A 23601-nucleotide genomic window follows, 5' to 3' on the forward strand; every position below is an offset into this window, starting at 1 on the left:
GAAGGATTGAAAAAATGGCAGGAATTTGTTTGAAGTCAGAAAACAGTTTTTCAGAAGTACATTCATACTTTCACCTGGAATATTATAAATGTTTGAGAAGGACTGCTGATTTTTATTTTTATTTTCTTTTCCTTTGTTATTACCCTAAATGCAGCAGTCAGTACCATACTTTCCCATGACATTTTCAATTACATTTTCTGGTACCTTCTCCTCCTTTCCTGAAAATAAAAATCTTTTCTATGCATTATATTTGGCTTTTTGGTACTATACTTAGTAATTTTCTACCAAAAAGAAAGCATTATATTTAGTATTGACACTTTTTTCTCACAGAAATTCTTTTAGTTTAATCAAATCATTATGAAGAAAAGCAATTAATTTTTCTTTACATATTTAATTGTCTTTAGAAATATACTACAGTTCATCGACCTGTAACATATATCGAAAACCAGAGATAGTAAGATTAAACTAGATTTTATGTCAAAGCCTTTAATCATAAACTATGGTATTTGCAATCAAACTATGACATTTAAAACAAACTATGACATTTAAATATTTTAAATTATTGTTTTCTTTATTTAAACATTAAACTACTAAATTAGCAAGTAAATTATTTGATTAACGTATTTGTATTCAGTTGGTACTTAATTTGGCTTGCTTTGAAAGAAACTTGAAAATTTTGTAAAAAACATTTTCCGTATATATTCCTATATAATATAAATATATATAAAATTCAGAAATACTTTAAAAATGTAGTCATAATTAACCAGTGTGTTGGTTTCTGTGATTGCTCTTTTAAGTCTAAATAAAACCATTCTACAGTAGAAGTAATTTTAAAGTTGTCATCCATAAGCAGGCATACTTACGGCTTCTTGGAAATGAGATCATACCCAAGCGAGAAGTTGGTTTGATGAGATAATGTGTTTTAAAAGGACAAGCATCTGAGTTTGACTGAAGCTGCTTTAGGAATAGTAGTCTAACGTATTGCTGTGCTTTATCCCCTGTATTTTTTCACAGAAGGGAAAGGTACCTGTGGCTGGAGCCATACATGTCAGAAATATTTGAAAAATTGGAAAAATTTGGTATCTGGAAAATGAAGGTCATATATGAAGTGCCACATATATTCTAACAAATTTTGCATGTATATCATTACAAATATTAAATTGCAAGTATTGGACTTAAATTCTTGTGACTGTGAATGGTTCTGACTACCTGAGAATGGTGAATAATGTGTGCAAATAATTTATGTGTTGACATAGCTAATGGCTCTACGTTGTAGGCTGGCTTTGTTATTGGTAGTTCACAACAGAATATACAGATTCTGACACTTAAGATATTACTTAAGAATTTTAGTAGGAAATGCAATTTAAGGTCATTGAGAAAGTCATACAGTTTTTCTAAAAATGTAGAAGCAAAAGTAGAATGCATTTCATCAGAAACACTGTGTGGGATTTATTACAAAAGTCTTATTAAGATTCTTTCTTTATACATCTGGTTTTTAGAATTTCTTAATTTCTTTTGTTCAAGAAACAGAAGTTCTACCTACAGAACTTTATTTTGTTTATTCTTATATGGATTTGATTTCATTTTCCAGTGGAATTTCTGCTGTAAAGTGTATTTCCTTAAACTACTTCTGTATTTTTTCCTAATGTAAGAGATTGTCAATGACACTGACTAGTGGTGCTGAGTAAGGCACAAATGGTGGCTTTGGAAAGAAGAGAGGTACCAAGGGTAGCATCTTGCAGTCAGCAAGTGGCAGTCCCAGAGCAGGGGCAATACTTGGGGTCAGTGCAGGAGCAGGTGCCAAGCCTCTGCTCAGATGAGCTTCTTGGCCCATGGCCAAGAGGAATCTTTGAAAAGCTGAAAAAAGACATCTTGCAGGGTTGTAGAAAATCTGCTCATACCAAATTAACACCAATGAAAGCAAGCACTTTACATGGACTCTGATTATTGTATCATTGGCTGTGATAAAGGCATATAAGCTAAGTTTCTTCAGAAAAAAATTCTTACTTAGAAATTGGCTTAAGTTATTGCCAGTGGATTCCCCTCTCTAAAACTCATTGTATCATAAAAATTGTAATAAAACATTAAATACTGTCACAGACAGAGTGCATGCATAAACCATCCTTAAAAGTGTGCATTTGAAATTTGCATACTGTAACAAAAGTAATACAATTTACAAGCTATGTAAAGCCATCAGACCCAAGAAGGTAATAACCAAGTATAGGGATTTACTTGCTGTCCTCTATGGCCAGAGAGAATGAGCATAAAAAGTAGAAAAGTCACATGGATATTTGGTGAATTTTGAACTTGGAAATTCTGAAAATAAGAGAGAGAAATGTGAAGTACCGAATGAAACTTCTGCTTATTTTGCTATAGCGAGGAGAGCTCTGTGGGCAGGTTAGCAGTAGGAATCTGATGGAAAAGATGAGAATCAAAGGAGAGGAGATCTAGGAAACTTTTTATTGCCCTGGTAACTGAAGTACATAAAACTGCAAATTTAGATGTTTGGGGTTTGGAGAAGTCTTGGTATGATGTGCTTTTCTGCTTGTGTATTTTGCCTAATATCTATTATGTTTCAGTAATTCATACACTGAGCTCAACTGTAATTCAGGTGCCTCAAGGTAGGGTGCATTGGTCAGTACAGGAACCAAAGGAAGATAAGAAAAGTATTTAATTCCTTCCACTAAAACCTTTATTTTCTTGCAGAGTTCTTCTGCAATTGCATGCATAAGTTTGGCAGGCCTTCATTCTGATTTCTTTGTTTGTGCAGCGCAGAATAATGGTGCATCATTTCATTAAGAGGCAACCATGCCAAAAATTAATGAAAGCTTACTATTTTTTATAGCTGCATTGTAGATTTTACTCTCTTCTGGCAGGTAAAACTTTTATTCTATCGTGACCTAAATATTTACAGTTGTCTGCAACCCCTGTAAGTAAGCTATTTATTGCTTTTGCTACTAGTTTCATGTCAGGATAGAAATGTACCAGTGTGTATGTGCCTTGTACATTAGGATTATGTAGATTTGTTTACAGTTATGAAATAATTTTAGAGAGTTTGTTCACATGGAGCTCCATGAGGGTATATTTCAGGGACAGGTATGAGCTCATTTTATTTGTGGAAAAGGCTTGGTCCTTGTTTTTTAAGCTTTACACAATTTTTAAGATTTACACAATTTACCATTGAAATACTATCTACTCCAGGGGTGCACAGTGCTTGTGTGCAGACATGTTTTTAGTGTGAGCTGTTAGGGCACAATGTTTTCTGGTGTACAATAAACATAGAAATACTTTTTCTAAGACTACTTCTGATGTCTTCTGCAAGAAGATTAGCATAGAATCATAGAATATAATCATAGAATACACTGAGTTGGAAGGAACCATCAGGATCATCAAGTCCAACTCCTGGCCCTGTGCAGAAGGCCCCAAGAATCACACCACATGCCTGAGAGTGTTGGCAAAACCTGTCTTGAACTCTGGCAGAGTGTCTTTATTTTGCTCTCAGTACCTTCCTTCTGCAGGAGACCCATGATGGCATAGAAGGGCTTAGACAAGCACACAAAGGAATTGTTAACGATGTCTTCTTCTTCAGTTTGTATGTGATGATATGTAGAGCTATTCATATCTCTTGCAACAAATTGATACTTCCAAAAATAAAGGAATATCTGACCAGGCATGATGTTGAGAAGCTGAGCTTCCCTGGCAGGGCAGATTCGTTGGGGTTTTTTTACCTTATACATTTCTGTGACTGAGGAGGTGCAAGAATTGACCTAGTCCTCAGGAAGAGGCCAGTTGCTGTGGCATGGTAGTGATTTTTCCATGTGAAATAATAAGTTAAATGAATAATGTGAGCAAACAAAAAGACAAACCAAATAAGTATTACTAGATAAATTAGTAGTATTTTTGTTTATTTTTTTAATAACTGAGATAACTCATTTTATGCTTTCTGCAAAGATACATCAGCAGTAGAGCATATGATTCTCAGTTACAACTCAGCTGTATAATGAAAGGAAACAGGGGTCCCCAAAATGCATTGTGCTTCACCAAAAATAAACAGATAAATCCGAGCATCAGTGGAATTCTAGGAATTTGGAATATTAACTTGCTTGTCCAACTTGTCACCTTTAAACCTCCCTTTCTGTAGGATAATGAAAAATTAAACCACAGCATTATAATTAAAATGGTAGTGCCTGGAGCTTTTTTTTCATATATGCATATGCATATTTCATCTTCTGTGCATCAGCCTGATGCTATGACCATTTTGTTTTAAGTTGGAGAAAATTTCTAGACGCTTAGATCCTCTGTTCCCTTCGTATTGTTTTAGTAATAAAAAAGCATGGATCTTGTGCTAGCAGATTATTTGCTTTTCATATAGAAACATTGAGCAATGGAATTTATGTTGTTGATTATCTGGTATTTATTGCAGTCTGTGTTTCTTTAAACAATTCAAGTCCAGCAGAATGCTTAGCATTTGTTGCTAGAAGAAAGCTAAAGAAACCCATAGAATGCTCTCTGTAAGCATAGATATGTGCTAACTTGCAGGCATTTGTCTTGACAGAAGAAGTGGAGCAGTGATGAAAGCCTATCTCCACAGTGAATATTACACACTGTGTTATTCTGTAATTTTTTTTTGAAAAAATAAAGACATCATTATACAGTTTTGCTTTGCCTCACATCTTAAGTGAATTTGAAAGGTTCTTCAAATAAACCTCAACAGAATTTATTCACTGTAGTTGAAACTGGAATTTCTCCTGCTTTCCCTGGTTGCATCTCAGTGTTCCTTTTCATCTCCCCAGTTTTCAACTTACAGTTAAAATTATCACCACAAGGTGGAGTTCTGAACTTTCCAGCATGAACAATCTCTTCATCACATCAAAAGGGAGCAAATGTAATTTCTTCTTAACTATTACACTGCAGCCACAGTGTCTGTCACTGTAGTTGGAGCAGCTGCAGCACCTGTAGTTGTCTCATTGTCAGATTTAGAGACCTTCTTTCCCTCCTGAGGGTACTGAGTGTTGAATATGGCTCAATAAACCTGGGCCAGTCCCTGACACATTGCAGTGATTTGGGTCCTCTTTGCAGTGCCAGGTGCCAGCACACTTTTAAAAAATATTTTGCTTGTTTTTCTGGCTTCTGAACATGTTCGGGGGAAGATGAAAACATGTTGGAGGTGCCCACTGCCATGGGTACTTGTCCATACATCCCACAACTCCAAAATATCCAGCTTTGGGGCAGACCTTAATTATTATAAAGATAATAACCTTAATTATTTGTCTGACCTTAAAGAAGACCTCAACCATACAGAACAACATGCTCTAGAAAAAAACCCAGTTTCGTTTCAAGGGTAGTCAAAGGATATTCAAAATCTTTAAAAATCTGAACTACTGTAATCAGCCTGGAGGACAAGGAAGAAAAAAAAAGAGGGGAGAAAAAAATTAGGAAGGTGTCTCCCCCGTAAGTTGTTCCTCTGCAGAGAAAACAACGAAGGTGTGACTGTTGATCATTCCCAGTAGATGACTCCCAAAGCACAAAGTGCCTGCAATACTGAACACAGACACCAGATTGGTGTCCCGATCAGTGACACTGTCATATCATAAGCCCATCCTATGAAATACACCACAGAGAACATGTACTGCAAGTAATGTATTACTGGTATAATCGAGACAAAAAGCCACAAATATGAGAGCAAGTAAGTCCACATTGTAACTAGCAATGCAAATGCTAGTTACCAATGCAAAGAATGTTTATAACAATTTTCTTTCAAAACCCTCTGCTCAGATCTGTCCTTATCTCAACCCTTTGAGCCCCACACTGGGTGCCAAAAAGGACTGTTGTGGTTTTAAGCCCAACTGGAGATAAAACACCACGCAGCCACTCTGTCAAACCCCCTTCCCACTCTCAGTGGAATGGGGAGAATTGAAGTAAAACTTGTATGTTGAGGTAAGAACAGTTTAACAATTGAAAATATAGTAAAATACAATAATAATGGTAAATAATAATAATAATAATAATAATAAACCAAAAACAAACAACCAAGTGATGCACAATGCAATTGCTTACCACCTGCTGACAGATTCCAGACCTTCCTTCCCAAACCCAGGCTGGACTCCCCTTCTGGGTAACCTCCCCCAGTTTATATACTGAGCAGGATGCTCTATGTTGTGGAATATTCCTTTGGTCAGTTTGGGTCACCTGTCCCAGCTGTGCTCCCACCCAGTTTCTTTTCTGCTACTCCTCAGTGGCAGAGCATGAGAGAAGGAAAAAAAAAGGGTCCTTGACTTAGGATAAACAGGACTTCTCAAAACCCCAAAACTTCAGTGTGTTATGAACACCATTCTCATTCTGAATTCAAAATGCAGCACTGTAACAGGTACTAAGAAGAAATGAACTCTACCCTGGCTGAACCCAGGACAGTTGGTTACATCTGAAATTTGCAGGAGTGCTTATAGGTATAAACATGCAATAGAAGACAATAACTTGAGGCTATTTAAATAGTCTGTCTAGAGTTTAATGGAGTTAGTGCTGGTTTTAAATCTGGACTTTTTAACATCATCTTGTGCATAGGTGACAGTCTCAGAATATTTTTTCCAATTTTTCTATGGACTAAGAAACACAGTTCTGCAGCACGTCAAAGACACTGCTTCATATGATCTTTTTAGTGCTTACAGAGAAGGAATTTTGTATCGTAGTCAATTAAATGTTTTGGAAGGAAAATCTACACTTATCACCCATAAAAAACCAGAATTTTTATTAAGTAGGATTTAGTAAAATTAGTTGGATGTTTAAAGGAATTCTATTATGCATGCTTAGTTATTGAGAAGAAATTATTTCTTACTTTGCAATTCTGACAGGATTTTCAAACATATATAGATTTATCAAATACATAGCTTTGAAGGAATTTCTTTGTCTTTTATAAAAGTAGTGGTTTATAAAATTATCAGTGTTTCTAGTTTATTCTAAATGAGTACTTTTACATATGCATAACTCAGAACTCAATTTGAATATTTTAATTTATGTCTTTTAAACGTATATCTCTAGAGTCTGAATAGGATTGTAGCATTCTTCTTTCATGAGACAATTCACTGCTGGAGTTGATTGGAGGGCTTTAAGTGTAGCTCAACAGCGGCTGTGGTGGGTTGTGGTGCTGAAGGGACAGCTCATGGCAGCGCGAGGCAGCAGTGCCGCAGCGGGAGGGTAGGGCAAGGGGCATAGAAAGTATAATCATTATATTGAAATTATCAGAGAAGAGTTTTTAAAAATTCTTTTATAATAAATATTATTGATTATAAACAATTATTTGTAGTGTTCTTCTTGCTTATGGAACTCACTACATTCTCTAGGATCATGGAAATATTTAGGAGGGTTGTGATAAAGTCCTTCCTCAAAATGAATCTATTTTATTGCTTAGGAGAAAGCAAACTAAGGTACTGAGTAACGGGTTTTTAATATTTATTTCTCTTTTTTTCCCCTTTATTTTGTTAAAAAAAATTATAGCATTATGTGATACTGTCTCTCAGCTTCCCTGCAAATCTTTTTTTTTAATGTCACAGAATGTGATTTACTCTGTTATGTTACTCACTAGTGATGAAAAGTCCAAACTATTAACCTTTAATTAAACAAAATAAAATCAGCAGAATTGTAAATCTTATTTCAAAACCAGTTAATACTTTGCTCTTATTTTCCTTAACCTCTTTACTCCTTCATTTGGAATTTATTCTCTGATAATTTGAGCAAAGTTTGAAAATCCTATTGATATTTTAATTTTTTGTATGCTGTGTGCATGTTCTACATGGGTTTTAAAATGTTCCCTTAAACTTTTTAACAATAAATATTGTAAGCTGCCTTAGTTCAGGCTTTTGTCAGTGTTTTGCAAATTTCTGTTTCTTAGACTGTCAGGTAGGTGTCATGTTTGTCCTAAGCAAATAACATAAATTCTATATAAAGTTTTGGAACAAGAAAAGATTATCTATGTAACTTATTGCCAGGACTCATGTAGAGTAAAATTTTTGTGTACATGGAAGCCCATGGAAGACATTGCTATGGTGGCCTGTAGATACATGTGGTAGTTAGTGTTGCATGCTACTGCTCAGCTGAACAACAACTGCTTCTGTCACCCTCTTCTCTTAGAGACAGTTTCCTCTGATTTCTTCCATTTTGGTTGAGTTTTGCCTAAATTATTATGATGAGACAAGAGAAAATGGACATCAATTTAAATACAATTTTTTAAAATAATTTTTTATCTGTAAGGGTGTTTGAACACTAGAAGAGGATGTTCACCAGGGTTTGGTGATCTGCATCTTCCCAGAGAAACAGTTCTGAGTGACCTTTATTGCCAGATGACTCTGCTCTGAGCAGGGGGATATGACCAGATGACCTCCAGAAGTTCCTTCTAACTTGAACTACTCTGTGACTCTAAGGCTCTGTAAAATGAAAGGAAATTATCTGTGTTACCAAGTGAAATGAAGCTACATGAAGCAGACTCATGTTTTCATTTGAGATTCTAGGTGATAGCTAGCAGTGACTCCTCAAATTTTTCTCACTCATTGGGCCCTTGTTTTCTGTGTGAAAGTCAGAAAGGCTGTGTGCTTTCCCACAGTCAAGCGCAGTCACAAAACCAAGCAAAACCAAAAATAACAAAAATTTACCCCACAACTAGATTTCTGTCTTTTAGAATTGTCATGCTATATCAGAGATTAGTAATGCAAACAATAGAAGTATCACCTTTGACAAGAGAAAATGAATTTGCTTCACTTGCCATTCTCTAAGATTTCCCCCTATATGTTGTTGACAATCTCTTAGCTCCTGGTAAAGTTAGCACAATGCTGATCATGACCAAATGTCAAGTGAAATGTTATGGGGTTTTTTTCAGTCATCATGACTCCCTTCACTGATTGTGTTGATGGTGGTTGTCCCTTTTAAGTGAAGCCATCAATTTTAACTGATACTCACAATTCTGAGACTCCTCTCATTGATCTCATATGATCATCCTATGAGGAATGACGAATGTCATTGTCTAAACCATCAAAACTATCTGGGATTCCTACAGCTTTCCTAGCTCCATATGTTCATATTTAACAGCTTAACTTTCAGTTTCCAGTATGGGATTCCTGTGGCTTTCTTCATTAGTGTTTGGCCAGGCATTCCACAAACTTCACAGCAGAGGGCCCTTGCTAACATCTTGTAAGTGGGCTCTCTGGTACCCACTGTAATTTCACTAGTCTTTCTTTCCAGATTGTCTGAAAAGCATCCTGCAGGTTCTTGCACATTCTAGGCAAAGGCTGATTTTCTCTTCAAGTAAGGACTTTGCTTCATGTGTACACTTCTGGACTAGCCAGAGGTGTGGGTTTTTAGTCAATCCTTTGTACTGTCACTTCTAAACTGCACATAAACATAGCTATTCTAATAACATCTATGTTAGTGAATATGGATTTTTTTGTATAAGGGACTGTACTCCTTCTTAGTGGGAGCTATGCAGGCTGCTATTTCAAAAAGCCAAAATACATTTATTGATATTGTTATGGCTTTTGTATAATTTCAGATAACTGAATAGTTTATCACAGTCAGCTTTTTATATGTGGGAACAAAGTAGGGCGAAGAAAACAGTAACTTGTTCTAACCAGATAACATGGCCTGATCTCAGTATTACAAAACAGTCCCAGAGGGGATTATATCTCCAAGAGGGTGGTCCACATGTAAAGTCTTCCTTTAGTCCTTTGTTAGAAACAGTTTCTACACACCTATTTGACTGCATTTCACCTGGAACTATGAACTGTTAAATCCTATTATCCTTTCATTTGAGTGCACTTCCATTTATCTCTGCCCAATCCCTGTCTCAAAAGAAATGAAAGGAGACAAACTTGTGGTACAGGACAGTTTTTTGTCTTTCACATGACACTGGTTTTTATGAAACAGAACAATCCATGAGCAACAGTTAAATTGGAGGAAGTTTTTTGCATGTGCTAACATGAACAGGTAGCTGTGATGGTAGCGAACAGGCAAAAAAATCTTGCCGTGTACTTGGGAGAACCAGAGAAAATGAAAAAGTGTTCCTGCAACTGACCTGAGCACCTAAGTACTTTAATATCAAGAGTCTCTTTTTCTCTTACCTGGTAATTTTGCTAATGTACAGTCTATCTTCCTAATTTTTCTATTACTCTGGTAATAAAAATGATAATAAAAATTACCCAGAAGTACCCACTCATTGCAGTTTTCTGGTCCTGTAGTGAGAATATGAGGAGCTTAAATAATATTTTATCTAAATTTGGATCTTGAGGTAGTCTGTAGGGAACAGATATCTGATCTCTAAGAATAGGATGTTCCTTAGCATGCTAAGGTTGCTTAAGGTAGACATCTCAGGAATTTCCAGTCCAAATAGGGATGTGTGACTTTAAGTGCACACAGAAAGGACAGAGGGAGGGCTGAAAGAGAGAGAACTGATGGGGGAAAGAGGAAGAAAGAAAAGAAGGGAAAGTAATAGAGATGGGGAGAGAGGGAATAAGAGATTCTACAATAGGAGTTCTTGGACAATAATTGATCTGAATGACTGTTTGTGCAGTGATTAAATGTATGTGTTAGGCTAAAATGGATCTGAGGACACAGTCTGATCTATTCTCTCATGTGAATCAGGATTGCCCCAATGGGTATTTATTAAATTATTCTTAAACATGTGTTGAAATGTAGATTCACTATCAATAATAAACAGCTCCATTATTTAACTGTCCTGACAGATGAGCTGTTTTCAGTTAGCATCTAATGTAAATCCTCTTTCCTATACTGGTAGCCCTAATTAAAAGCAGGTCTAATTTATCTACATCTTTCTTAAAAGATGAAGGCACAAACTGAGAGAAGTGCTGTTGTTGGAACTTCAGGAGACACTACTTACATTGTCTTTTGTTTCTGCCAATGAATTCCAAGATTATGCTTCACTTTGTTACAATAATATTGTATTTTTGGATCATTATTCACTTTGTGATCCACTATACCTTCATACCTTTTTCCATTATTTAAGCAGATGTCCACAATTTTCTCTTTTTAAATTGTTTAGCACTTGAGAAAAAATGTAATGCCTGTGCTTCCCCTCTGCCAAAATAAAAGACAAATTGCTGTGTTCCTGATTTAGAAGAATCCTGCTATCATTTGATCTCTGAATTCATTAAATGACTGCAAAACTCTATCTATCTATCTATCTATCTATCTATCTGTCTCTCAATATAATATATTTACATGATTATAATATTAAATTATTATTATTAAATAAGTCGTATTCTCTTCCCTGATATTCAGGTGTAAATACACTTACTGCAGTTGTCCCTCAAGGTCTGACCTCATTACAGCTGGAAATACAATGTGTGTCTTTTTATTGCAGAAATAGTTTACCCAAAAGGAACTATTTGGGGAATACAGCTAGCCTTTCTTTTTCTTCTTTTTTTTTCCCTTCCCTTTATTCTAAAAACAAGACTTCTCTGTATAATGTATATTGTTTGAAGGAGGATATTTAGGTATCAAAGTCATGTTCTGGATATGATGCCTCCTGTTCTGAATGTGATGATCTGGGAATTCTCTTTCATTGCTCTCATATATCAGTACCAGTTATGGTCCATATAACTGTCATTGTTTGAGTAACCTGCAAATTTGTTGCTGTAATGAACCTTCCCGATAAACAAAGTTATTTTTCTTTATTAAGTCAGTGGTTGGATCTACAGCTGAACAGAAAGGCTTATTGTGTAAAGATCTGAGGTTATATGTAACATATTTTGAAATTCTGTATATGGACAGGAGAATATAGTCATGCTTACAGCAGTGGGCAGGAAATCACAGTTTTGAATCTTGGCTGTGCCACAGACTTTCTGTGTGACTTTGGACAAGCTACTCTTTGTGCATTAGCTAATAATACTATCTCTATCTCCCAGGGGTGTTGTGAGAATACATTCATTAATGTTTGTAAGGCACTTGGATGCTATAGCAATGGGGCCATATAAGCACTTAGAGAAACAATCCATTTTTGCAACAATGTGCATCTCCCTGACTAAGGGCTTTTTTGTTGGAAGTTTTTCATAGATGCTTGTTATGAATAAATCTACTTTATAATGATACAGTGAGGTTAAACTGCCTTTTGGAGTGCAGTTTCACTTTAGTATTCAGAACAGGTGTAAACAGTCATAAGTTGGAAAGCTGTTCCCAAAGAAAGAGAATACCATTTTATAGTCAGACATTTGAATAGAAAAGATACTTCTCCTGATTCATCAAGCTCAAAACATGGAGGATTATTTACATCTCTATCTGTCTCGTAAATAGTTTATTCTATTTTAAGCACTTCTCATTACATTGTCTAAACTACCTCCTCAGGCAAGTAATTTCATTGCCTAATTGCCTTTAAAGTTAAACAGCTCAAATGTCTACTCTACTTTTTCCTTGTGGATATAGGCTGCTCTTTCAGTCTGTCCTTTCTTTCTGAAATAACCTTCACTCACATGTGTTCAATTCAGACATACCACGCAGTTACAGCAGGTCAACAAGGTACTGTTTTAGTGCTGATGGGAGGTAAATTGGTAAGCCACTATAACTTGATTTGATAATTTGCCTGGCTGAGTGCTGGTCAGTGTTAAAATCTGAATGTGAGGCTCAGGACATTAACACCAAGGAGCAGAAAAAGAGTATTCAGTATTCCCAAGGCTTTTGGAAAGGACTTGGTGAGAGATTTCCATCCTAGGATAAAAGTTGCTGCAATGACTTCATAAAAAGAAAATTGTTTTGCTATGGCTTGTTTTGTTTTTACTTGTAGGAAGTAGTAGCAGCAGACAAACTGTACAAGTAAGAGATGTGGAATAGTGTGAGCAGTCAGTAAGGACAATGAAGAGGGCTCTGTAGCTTTTGAGGCTCAGAAAACAAGATATCTGTTGTGCTTCCATGTAAAGCTTTCTAATTTAGTGATTGAGTTAAATCAAAATGCCTATGAAATCATCATTAGAAGATAGAGACCCTATAAATATCCCAATACTATGTCCTCTCCTACAGCATTAAGTGTAGGAAATTGACATGGTCTTAAAAAATATTCAGCTGTAGGAATTCAGTTAATTGCAGTTAAATACAAGATGCAAAGATACAGAAGAACAGGCCTCATTTGTGCTGGGGTTCATGAGGTTGCTTGTTTGCCATTCAAACAACTATTGTTGTTTGAATATGTACTGCATAGAATTGCTTTTAATAACATTCCCATATGAGTGACAGTATAAACGCTTCTCAAGATGAGTATTATATTATGCCATGGTTAAGCCTTTCCTCACAATGCAGGAGAAAAGAGCTTTGTAATTTTTTTTTTCTTATCTCTATGAGTATTGCGGATTGAATGGGGTTGATATCCTCTATTGTACACATACATAACATATACTCCTCTAGACACAAGGACCAAAAATGAAAGAAAGAAGTACACTATTGCAACTCTTAAGTACAAAAGGAGCCAGAAGCATCAAGTCCCAGTCCTCACTTGAATTCACAACCATCAGGCTGCTCCCAGTGTCATGTATTGCCATTTTCTGGATTTAGTAAAAGACTCAGTACAACCATCTTTTCTTTCAGTTTTTCAGTAAATGCAGGACCTGATTCTTAATCAGAATTCCAGATTCTGTAATATAAGTTGGTGCAGGATTGAAGAAAAAATTATCAGTGAAGTCAAGGAGAGGAAGGTTTATTTCACAATTGTTAGTGAGACAGTATTTTGTCTCAGTTGTTGTACATCCTAACATCTTTTCAATTTTTAGTTTATACATGTCTCTGGTTATCGAGCATTATTTTAGTAAAATCTTTTGTTACCAGAAATTTCCTGTAAAAATACTTTGTCATAGTGCAGCAACACTAAAATATCTACCAAAATCTTCAGGAAAAATGTAACTCAAAGGATTATTTTTATCTTCTTAAAAAATAAGAAATATTTTATGTTTTGGTCAAATTAATCCTCTTTAAGACAAAGTATAGATCACACAAAAATAATTGGGATGATAAAGATTATTGTAGTTTAAAAAAAAAAAAAAAGGAAAAAATACCTGTTTACAAAACTCAGTTCTGATAGTCAGCCAATTAAAAAAATAAGATCATCACAAACAGTGGAAAATTCAAATTCCTGTTAGAGAATTTCTGTCCTATGTTGTGTCTGTAAGAAAGAAGATTACACATATTTGGTAATATACCTGGAAAAAGAAAATAAAACAGTAGCAGTTACAGTTGTATCACTTTTTTTAATGACTGATTTCTCGAGAATACTTTTCTGTATGAGGAGCAGCAGGATACATAATCTGGAAAGAGTAAGGCCTTTTTCTTATGACAAAGTAAATTGGAGCTATTTCTCACAACAGGAGGTCATTGGTCATATACTGATTCTATCCATTTTGATAGGACAACATTATTCATAAGCATCTTCATGCCTATGGTATGTCCTTAGGATTGATACCAGTTGCACGTGTTTTCTGCAACAAAATAACTTCTGATTACTTGCTGATTGCCTTGCTGATCCCTCAGGTGATACTTAATATACAATTAGATGCTATCTTGCTCATACTATTTGATATTTCAGTTTACTACATAAAGTACACACCTGCTTCTTATAGCCCCCCCTTTTATTGTTCTGTAGTGATTTTGAAAAAAAAAAAAAATTTAAAACCTAATGGTTCCTAATAGAAGAAAATAAAAATGTGTTACATGTCATCAAAGAGAAAACAATAAAAAATATGGTTATTATTCAAAATAAATCCAAGATATCCTTTTTACCGTAACAATTATTCTACTTAATATACTGCTTTTTACTAGTCCCTCATTTCTAGAAGTAATTATCATGTGTTTTGGGAATTTGATCTGTTCTGATTGTATAGAATTATGTTAGTTTTCTGTGGAAAAAAAAGGCTTTTTCTGGTACAGTTTCTTTGTAAAGTTAAAAAAATCCACAAAGCAAGCTGCATGTGGATCCAGTATTTATCCTCTATGGTTTTCTTTAAGATGGTTTTACTATGAAAGCTACGACTAGGTAGGTGCTAGGTACTATACTATAACCACTTTATAGGGAAGATAATGAATACTTAAACTCTTTCAAATAGAAAAGAAGAAAGGGTGGGAAGAGAGATTCTACCAAGTTTCAGTTGTGTCAGAGGTGACTGGATGTTTTTGGTTAACTTTATATCTGAAGTGATGTAAAATAACTTCTAAAAATCAGCTAAGGTCAATTTTGTAAGTACTATTCTCAGCATCTTAAAGTAGCTGTCTCATAGAGTAGGATGACAGTAGGGGGAAACACCAAAGCCTTCAATTCTCGACCTTCAGGTGTGCACGCTGTTAGACCCACTAATGTTATAGTTTGTTCTGTGTTCGTTTCCTTTTGCATTTTCAGACATGATTTCAATTGAATCATTTATGGTTCTTCCATTCAGATTATAACAGCTATTTTGGAGCGGATAACCCTCAATGGCTGTATATGAGACATTGCCCGGGGTGCTTCCAAGATGCTTTTGAGCTGGGTAAGGAAATCGCTGAGTGTTAACACATTCTCAAAGCACTATGGCATGGATTGAGAGCGTAGTTTATAAACTGTGTTACTGACCTATTATTCTGTGCTTTACTGACAGAATAGACTATACTGGTTTCCTCTGAAATGTTAAACAAAAACTAAATAAACATTTTTTCATTAAAAAAAAAGTAAAAATTATTTAAAAAAAATTGAATACAATATCTAATCTGTATGTTGTAATTCATGCATAAAAACTTCAATTCATCATTGCCCACTTCTGATATGTCTACTTCTAATATAGTAGCCATTCAATGTATAATATTATACTAATCTAATTTCTATTACCACTATATTAATACACTGGTGTGGTAACCCAGACTCAGATTTTTACTGTGACTTTAAGGTCAAAGCTGTTTCTGCAGGTATGGCTTAACCAATCCGCTAGTTTAAGATTTATACTCTATTCAAGATGTAATGCCTGTATCATCCTTACTAGCTACATATTACCTTGCACACTCCTGTTCAGTCAGGAACAATTAGTTATCATGACTCATCTCCCCTTTCATATATGGACACAGACAACTGAAAACATAAGGGCTTGTGAACTTGCATCTGTGCAGTACATGGGCTGTGGGTGTGGGGCTTTCACTGAGTGTGCACTAAGAAATTAGAGAAGGATTTTTATCTTTTGTTTAAAGTCTGATGATGAGTATGATGATGAGTGGGACAGTCCAGCACAGGTGTGATGCTAAAACCACCCAGGACTTGGCACTCCTTCTCTATTTAAGGTTAAGCAGTGTCCAAGGGACAGTGTATACTCTGTTGTAGAGGAGGATGTTTTATTTCTTACAGTGTTTGTATAATGCTCTTTGTAATGCTTTATCCGGCTGAAATCCAGCGGAATCAGCTACAGTATCTCCAGGATTTTTACAGAGTTAGTTCAAGCTGTGCGCTGTCACTCTTCCATGTACCAGGGGTCATATTTTAATACTGGCTTTTTTGTTAAATGCCAAGTATCTCAGATGCTCCATTTCACCTTGTAATTAAAGCTTTCTACTTCAAAACAATGTAAGCATGCAGAAAAATGGTTCCTATTAGAACATCATAATTTAAAACAAAACCAAAGAGGTTGTTTGCCTCTTAAAATATGTTTTCCACAAAAAGTTTTGTGAAAAGGTTCTATGGAGTGGCTACTTCATTAACTATAGTAAGTTATAGGCCTCCTGATGTATCTGGTAAATAGAAGAAATAAACTTCCTACAAAAACAAACAGACAAGCAAATAATGAATAGGTTGTGCATGCAAGAGAAGGTTATATTAATCTGCAGTTCCTGCCATTATCTCAGCCAGGTGTAAATAGATAGGCCTCCAGTGTATTAATTCCACAGAGTCCAGTCATAAACCTCAGATTAGCTTTCAATAATCCATTTTCTTCCAACTGAAAAAAAAAAAAAGTCTTATACCATTTAGTATTAACTGGCCATATTTAATAATAGCTAGAGATTAATTAATACTTTTTCTTTACTGTCAAGAACTAGTGGATTATATTATACATGAATGGCTTGTAAAATGATTATTTTATACTTCAGAATGACAAAGAAGTCTCTGTATTCAGATAAAATATTTAAATTTAACAACCATTTCACCTTTACTTATTCCTGAAAACAGGCCCAGCAGAAACTTAATAAATAAAATTCTGGGTCTCTTTTAATGTCATAGTCTTATAATCTCTTGAAAACATGAGAAATTTTAGGTTAAAGAAAAGAGTGCCATAGTGGTAAATCCATTTTAATTTATATGTAAAATGTAATAATTGTTAATTTTGTGCATGTAAAAATTTTAAATGTTTATTTGAGGTTTTGAGTAATTTTTAAACCATGTGCACTTAACATTTGTCTGAAAAATTTGTTTCCCTTTCACTGGCTTAGTAGCAACCAAAGATTACTTCTCTCAGTAGTAGCACTCAATGTGCTCAAACACGAGGTGCAGTTGTTGTCTCTTCCCCGTATGTTCAGAACCTGTTCTAATTTATTGTGGAGGTGCCTGGTTTGTTCTGGATATGCATGCCTTTTGCTGCAGCTCACTTTTATACATACTAGAATAAGAATTGCTACTGGAAAGAATTCCAAATGGCCATTGAGGTCTAAATTAATTTCCTGATCAATTTTTTAACACCCAGGTTTTGATGTGGAAAGTCAAAATCTAAGGAAATGTAAAGGAGGTTCTCTGGTTAAAGTTAAAACTACAGGTCAAAGAGGTCATTGGTTAAATTGCCAATGAGTATGAGTTTTTATGGCAGAATTCATTTTTGTAGAATTGGTTTTTTGGGATTTTTTAATTTTCCCCCTCCACTAAGATGGGAGAAAGAAACAAACATTGCAAATCCAATAGCTTATTCACTTTTCCATACAACACTGCTATTGGCTATTATATAAAGGTTTGCTGTGACATGGCTCATAGAGTTTGTGTGTATTCAGCATGGCTTTCTCCATGGGTCTCATTCTCCATAAAGAACTTACTCCCTGAATGTTGCAACATTTTAGCTGCATATTTTTTAAGATCCTAAAGAATTGATGCTGGAAACCTGGATCATAACTACATTCCCTTAATTTTATGTGTTTAATCATCCTGGTTATAAAACAAATCATTTTTCTGAAAAAAAAAAAAAAGAGTAAACAATTATATTTTGAGAAGTATTTAAAAGTCTGGATGATCTTAAAATACATTAAAAAAATAAATGAGACTAGGCCCCTTCAGTTTCATTGTGATTTTTGTGAATAGCCCTACAGTCATTGGAATGTTTGAGCCTATGCCTTGCACACTAATCTTAACTGTGAGTTTCAATAGTTGTATGCTCTCTCTGAATTATCATAGAATCACCGAATAGTTTGTGTTGGAAGGGACTTCAAAAGATCATCTAGTCCAAGCTCTCTGCCATGGGTAGGGATGTCTTTCACTAGATCAGGTTGTTCAAAGCCCACCCAACCTCATTTGAACACTTCATTTCAAGACAAAAATCTTACAACTGAAGGCAGGTAGAAAGGCCTTTAAGGCATTGTACAATCTCTCTTTGAGATTAGTAGTTCTCTTTGTTGCTGTAATTTGCTAACTATTCAGGTCTTTTTAGGTGAACAAAAGCATATTTTGAAGACAAGAATGGATGAAAGCCATAGATAAACCAGAAAAAATGGGTAGTAGAAAAAGGATGGGCAGATGGACACTGCAGTAATACAAGTTCTCTCTTAAGACACATGGGGTTCTTTCCATTAAATTCCAAGTTTCTTCTTCTGCTCAAATATAAAACTAGCCAGAGGCAGTCATAGCATATGTAATCATGTATCACAGAAATTAAATCACATCATTTAGATGTCTCTTTCTTCAGACATCAGAATATTTCTTCCTGAACGGGTTGTGTGAAAACTTGGTACATCTTGAATTTAAAAAAAATCTATACTTTGGAAGGCAAGAATGAGTTTCAGCACTGCAGATTCTTCACAGAGGATATGCTGCCTGTCTCCCTCCTCATTGGTAGCTCATTCATTGCAACTCATGTATTTTCTCATACGCATACTGGCATTATAGTTCCTTGGGATCTGTAATGGTTGCAAATACCAAAAGTGTAGGAGCTGGATTTTTTAAGGCTCTAAATTTTTCAAACCCAGATGCAAGGAGGTTTTTTTGTGTAGAAAATTCCCCAGGTCATAATGCTGTCATTGTTCTCAGTAGGAAACCTTAATTGCAGAGCTAGTTGGATAGGAGTTGGATTAGCTGGCAGAGTGTTGTCTGGAAAATCTTTCAGCTGTGCAATGTTATCACTTCCCCTACGTCCCTCCGCCCCCACCCCTGAGGATTCCTAGCCTACTGCATTTGGTGAGATACATATGTTTTCCCCAGCTACAGGAACTGTGAAGGGTTCCTCTGGGATATCTAAGTATAAATACCCAAGTGTGTCTTCAGTTGCTAGGTTATTTTTAGTCAATGGGTGGTTACCAAGTCATCTATAATTGTGCTGTTAAATGTGTCAGAGCAGCTACTGCAAAATGAGGTGCTCCCTGTAACAGGTGGAGCATATAAAGTAAAATGAGAGAGGACAAAAGCAACATTTCAGAACTGAACTGCTTGAAGATTTGAATTATATAATGGGAGATTTACTGGTAGGCAGATGTGAGGAGGATGATCCATGAATACAACATGGATGAAGGAACATAGTAGCATTGTTTGACTATATGTGGTGGTTTAACACCTGCTAGTAATTAAACACCAAATAGGCCACGCCCCTTTCTCCCACCCCTCTCTGGTGAGAGAGGGCCAAAGGCAGAGACTGTGGGTTGAGACAAAAATTGACTGAAAGCAAACAGTGATGGAATAGGAAATGCACAGTAGCAACAGCCATATTAGTAACAAAAGTATACCAAAGAGAAGGCCCTTTACACACAAAAGGTGTTCACCACCTCAGTTTAGTGCCATGTGGCTGCCGAGACAAAGACAAGATGGGAGACCTTCCTGCAGCTTGGCCGCAGCTCACGGTTATTCTTGAGACGGAGACAAGGTGGCAGATGCTCCACAGCCAGCATTCCCCATCCCTGAGCCTGAGACAATGAAAAACAATGATGGACAAACCCCCAAAATTGTCTGTGTGGTGCTGCCTGCTTTCTGCCCTGCTGGGCTTGACTGTGGCCAACAATGCTTGGCTCAGGACCTCTACTTCTTAGGCAGGTCCTTCTTTGGTAGTGGCCAAAAGCTGTTACCAAATGGTGACTGCTGTGTGGGAGAATGTTCAGTGAGTTCCCAGTGAACAACTGTCTACATGGCATGAACTGCTGGCACAGTTCTTTATAAATAGAAAAGAGGAAGAAAATCATACCTGAATAAAAAGTCAGTAAGACGGTAGGAAAAAGACGTGAACAGCAAAATAATTCAACTGAAAAGAAAAATGAAACAAAATTACTTAAAAAAACCCCTCCCCTAAACCATCAAAAGTTCTAAGTAAACATGCACTGTTAGCAAGGAGATTGCACATTGGTAATTCTAAATTATCTAGGATGTGCTATCCCTTTTATGAATCTGCCACTAGGAGACCGGACAGGAAGCAGCATATAGTCTATCAAAAATATTAAAGATATATTAATATATCACCTAATTTGGTAAGTCATGGGAAAAAAATGAAAATTGTAGGTGTTCATGGAAGGAGATGGTCAAATGAATCTGTATTTGTGGTACGTATGGTAGCTGCATCATGTCACAAAACAGAGATCAATAGCATCTCTTTAGATGATAATTTCTACTCCAGTGGCAGTTGCCCAGCATCAGCTGAAGATCAGGAATAAAATCTTGAGGACTGCTGTAGTTGTGCCTAGCTCAAAAGCAAAGAAATGCAAAGCAGCCATTGGTATGCAGAGAGAAGAGCGGGGAAAAAACCACTTAAACTCCCTAAAAACTAATTGGTGGAAATATATTTATCTGTGCTTATTCCTATATATTCAATATATATTCTATTTTGGTTAGTTTCAAAATGGAAAAGGTTTTATAATGCTACTTCAGGCATATGTGAAAGATGAAAGATGAACTGGGTGAATTTCAACAAAATAAAATGTTAAACTTAGCATCAGGAGAAACATTCCAGCTGAGAGAACCACTGGGCTGGAATAATCACCTCAAGTGACTGGTGACAGACTATTGACTGAGTAACTCAAAAGTAACAGAAATGAAATCCAGTGGGCATTGGCAAAGGTTTGGTCTAGATAACCTAATAATAGCTATTGTCTGCTCTATTTTTTTTTCAAAGCCAGAAGTAGCTTCCAAATTCATTAGTGAAGATGGACTAATGTCATACTTTGTGCTCCTGCATTTAGGTCTGCATTGGCTGTGCATAATTTGGGGGTTTATTGCATGAACAGGAATAAAATAGTTATGCAAAAGGCATTTAGCACAGCTGAAAATAGTAGGACTTTATTTCTAGGTATGTGGAATACAATCTGAACATGATTGTTTTCCAGGAATTTTAGCACATCTTTATTTATAAAATATCTCAGTAGTGAAGAATAAATCTCACAGAGTCTGGTAGAATCTTTTCACAAAATTAAATGCAGAGTATAGATGATTTTTTCAAATCTCTGTACTTGAGCAAAGGCTGCTGTCTTTGCTACAGAGTTTCACTTTTAGTAATTCTGTAGAATTCCATTGAATTTTTGGTAAAAAGAACAAATGAGCTGTATTTCCAAAAGAGAACACACATTTCAAAATTATGCACTTCATTTTCCTGCTGCTTTCTTGTAAGATCTCAGATCTTCTATCTCACACATTTGCTCTTGCTCCCTGATCATCAGGAAAATGCATTCCTCACTTCTCTTCCCAGCTGCAAATATCTTCTATATTGGAAATGTCTTCCAGCACCATCACTACCCTTTACCAGCTTTTAGGTGCTGAGCATTGCTCCTTCAGCTTTAAAACACAATGGGGAAAACTCCAGTGGAGTGGTTCCCTGGCAGGAGCTACTGCTAGGATCATGGCTTTTTGCCTCTGTATTGTATCTGGAGATGAATGGGGTCAGAGCTCTGGACAAAACCTGGAAATGCAGAGTGAGATAGGTCTGCAAATCTGTTACGGCCTAAGCAGCTTAGAAGTTGTTTGACAGGTGTTATTGCATTAGTTGGGGATGAAAATCTTACTTGGCTGAAAGATAAGGGGGAATTTTTATCAGTGGAATTTATTCAAAAAAGTCTTCCAGAAAAGTCCACACTGGTAACTTGAATTATCTTTAATATTTTATAAATCTTTATGCAGTTGACAAGTAAAGAAATTGAGGATGGATATTTTTGAATAGGGCTCATCCTATTTGGAAAGTCCAAGCTATTTAGATAACACAAAAGTGAGAGTGAACCGTATGTAGTACAGCAAGTGGCGTTGCCAGGTACCACTGTCCTCTCAAATGGGAAGTCTTCTGGAATTCCTTGTTGCTATGAGACTAAATATGTCTGTACGGTGTGAGCACTGAACCAGATTTTGCTCCCACTTCCACTAGTGTGCAAGTAGAGTGACTCCCCTGCAGCCAGGGAGCACAATGCCACATTCTGGTGTTCTGTTTGTGAAGGGTCTAATCCAAAGGCCAGAAAAATCCACGAATATTTGTCTAATTCAGAAAGTCAGAGAAGTAAGACTTGTTTAAAATGGGAGAAGGTACCATCTTGCACCTCGAAAGGAGCAAGGAACAAGCAGTTGGGTCTTCTGACCCATTGACAGTGGGTCTTCATGTGCTTTTAGTCAAAAAGGAAAGCAATGAGTAAAATTTTTCGGAGGATTTCTCTCTAAATGTGTTCAAACTAAAAGATACATACTGCTTATCCTGGACTGTGTAAACTCTAAAGTTTGACACTTTTAAAATCCAGTTACCTGTGGATTTTAAAGCTGCAATGTCGGTGGGGGGGCAGGGGGGAGAGAGATGTGTTTGCTTAAGTATAAAATGTGTGAATTTTCTTTAGCTACTTGACACTTTTTTCTTTCACCCAGAAGACAAATAAACAAACAAAACCCAACTTGAACTGCGCCCAAGCATGGCAAATTTCTCACCAAAATGTACAGTTCAGAATGAAGAATTTACAGTGGAATTTCTCTAGTGTAGCTATGACATTGCTTTAACATTGCATTGCTGTAATCTTCAAATACAGTAAATGCAATACATGGGTTTATAGGGATTTGTGTGAAGTTTAAAATTCAGAAGATGGTTGTTTTTAATGTTTCTCTGTGCTATCTGTGAAAAAAGAAAAGGCACAGGAATGAATTTAACACACATCATAAACAGCATGGGAGATGTTTGCGCAATAAAAATACAGATCTTTTATTAATCTGTCATTTCAAGCATCCACAGACCCTTTCCCGGTTTCTTAAAATTAAGAACATATTTAAATATGAAATATTACAAAAAACCACCCCAATCCACATCATAAATGCAGACGCAACCAAGGTGCTAGGAAAACAAAGCTCTCAGCATGCAAGTATTCCCGTACTTGGTTTAAATCTCCAAAACTATGGATGTCTATCCCGGAGAAACCGGGGTAGCTCACTGGCCGTCGGTGCGTTACCATCGTCGTCAGTGTTGTGCAGTGAACCTACAGCCA

At 36.0% G+C, this 23601-nt stretch overlaps 1 protein-coding gene across 10 annotated transcripts in view; it reads left to right on the plus strand.

Moving 5' to 3' along the window:
• FAM19A5 (family with sequence similarity 19 member A5, C-C motif chemokine like) overlaps positions 1 to 23601 on the plus strand; it is a 524445-nt gene that overhangs the window by 87699 nt on the left and 413145 nt on the right. For 8 of the 10 annotated variants that reach the window (XR_001865750.1, XR_001865751.1, XR_001865752.1 and 5 more), the window contains exon 2: positions 15411 to 15497. The exons of the other annotated variants lie outside the window; for them this stretch is intronic. Coding sequence is in view for 5 of the 8 variants with exons in the window: in XM_017745991.1 (XP_017601480.1) it covers positions 15411 to 15497 (87 nt within the window). In the remaining 3 variants the exon portion in view is untranslated. The remainder of the gene's footprint in view (positions 1 to 15410; positions 15498 to 23601) is intronic. 10 annotated transcript variants of the gene reach the window in all.

This window comes from Corvus brachyrhynchos, unplaced genomic scaffold (genome assembly GCF_000691975.1).
Source record: "Corvus brachyrhynchos isolate BGI_N302 unplaced genomic scaffold, ASM69197v1 scaffold239, whole genome shotgun sequence".
Taxonomy (NCBI): Eukaryota; Metazoa; Chordata; class Aves; order Passeriformes; family Corvidae; genus Corvus; species Corvus brachyrhynchos.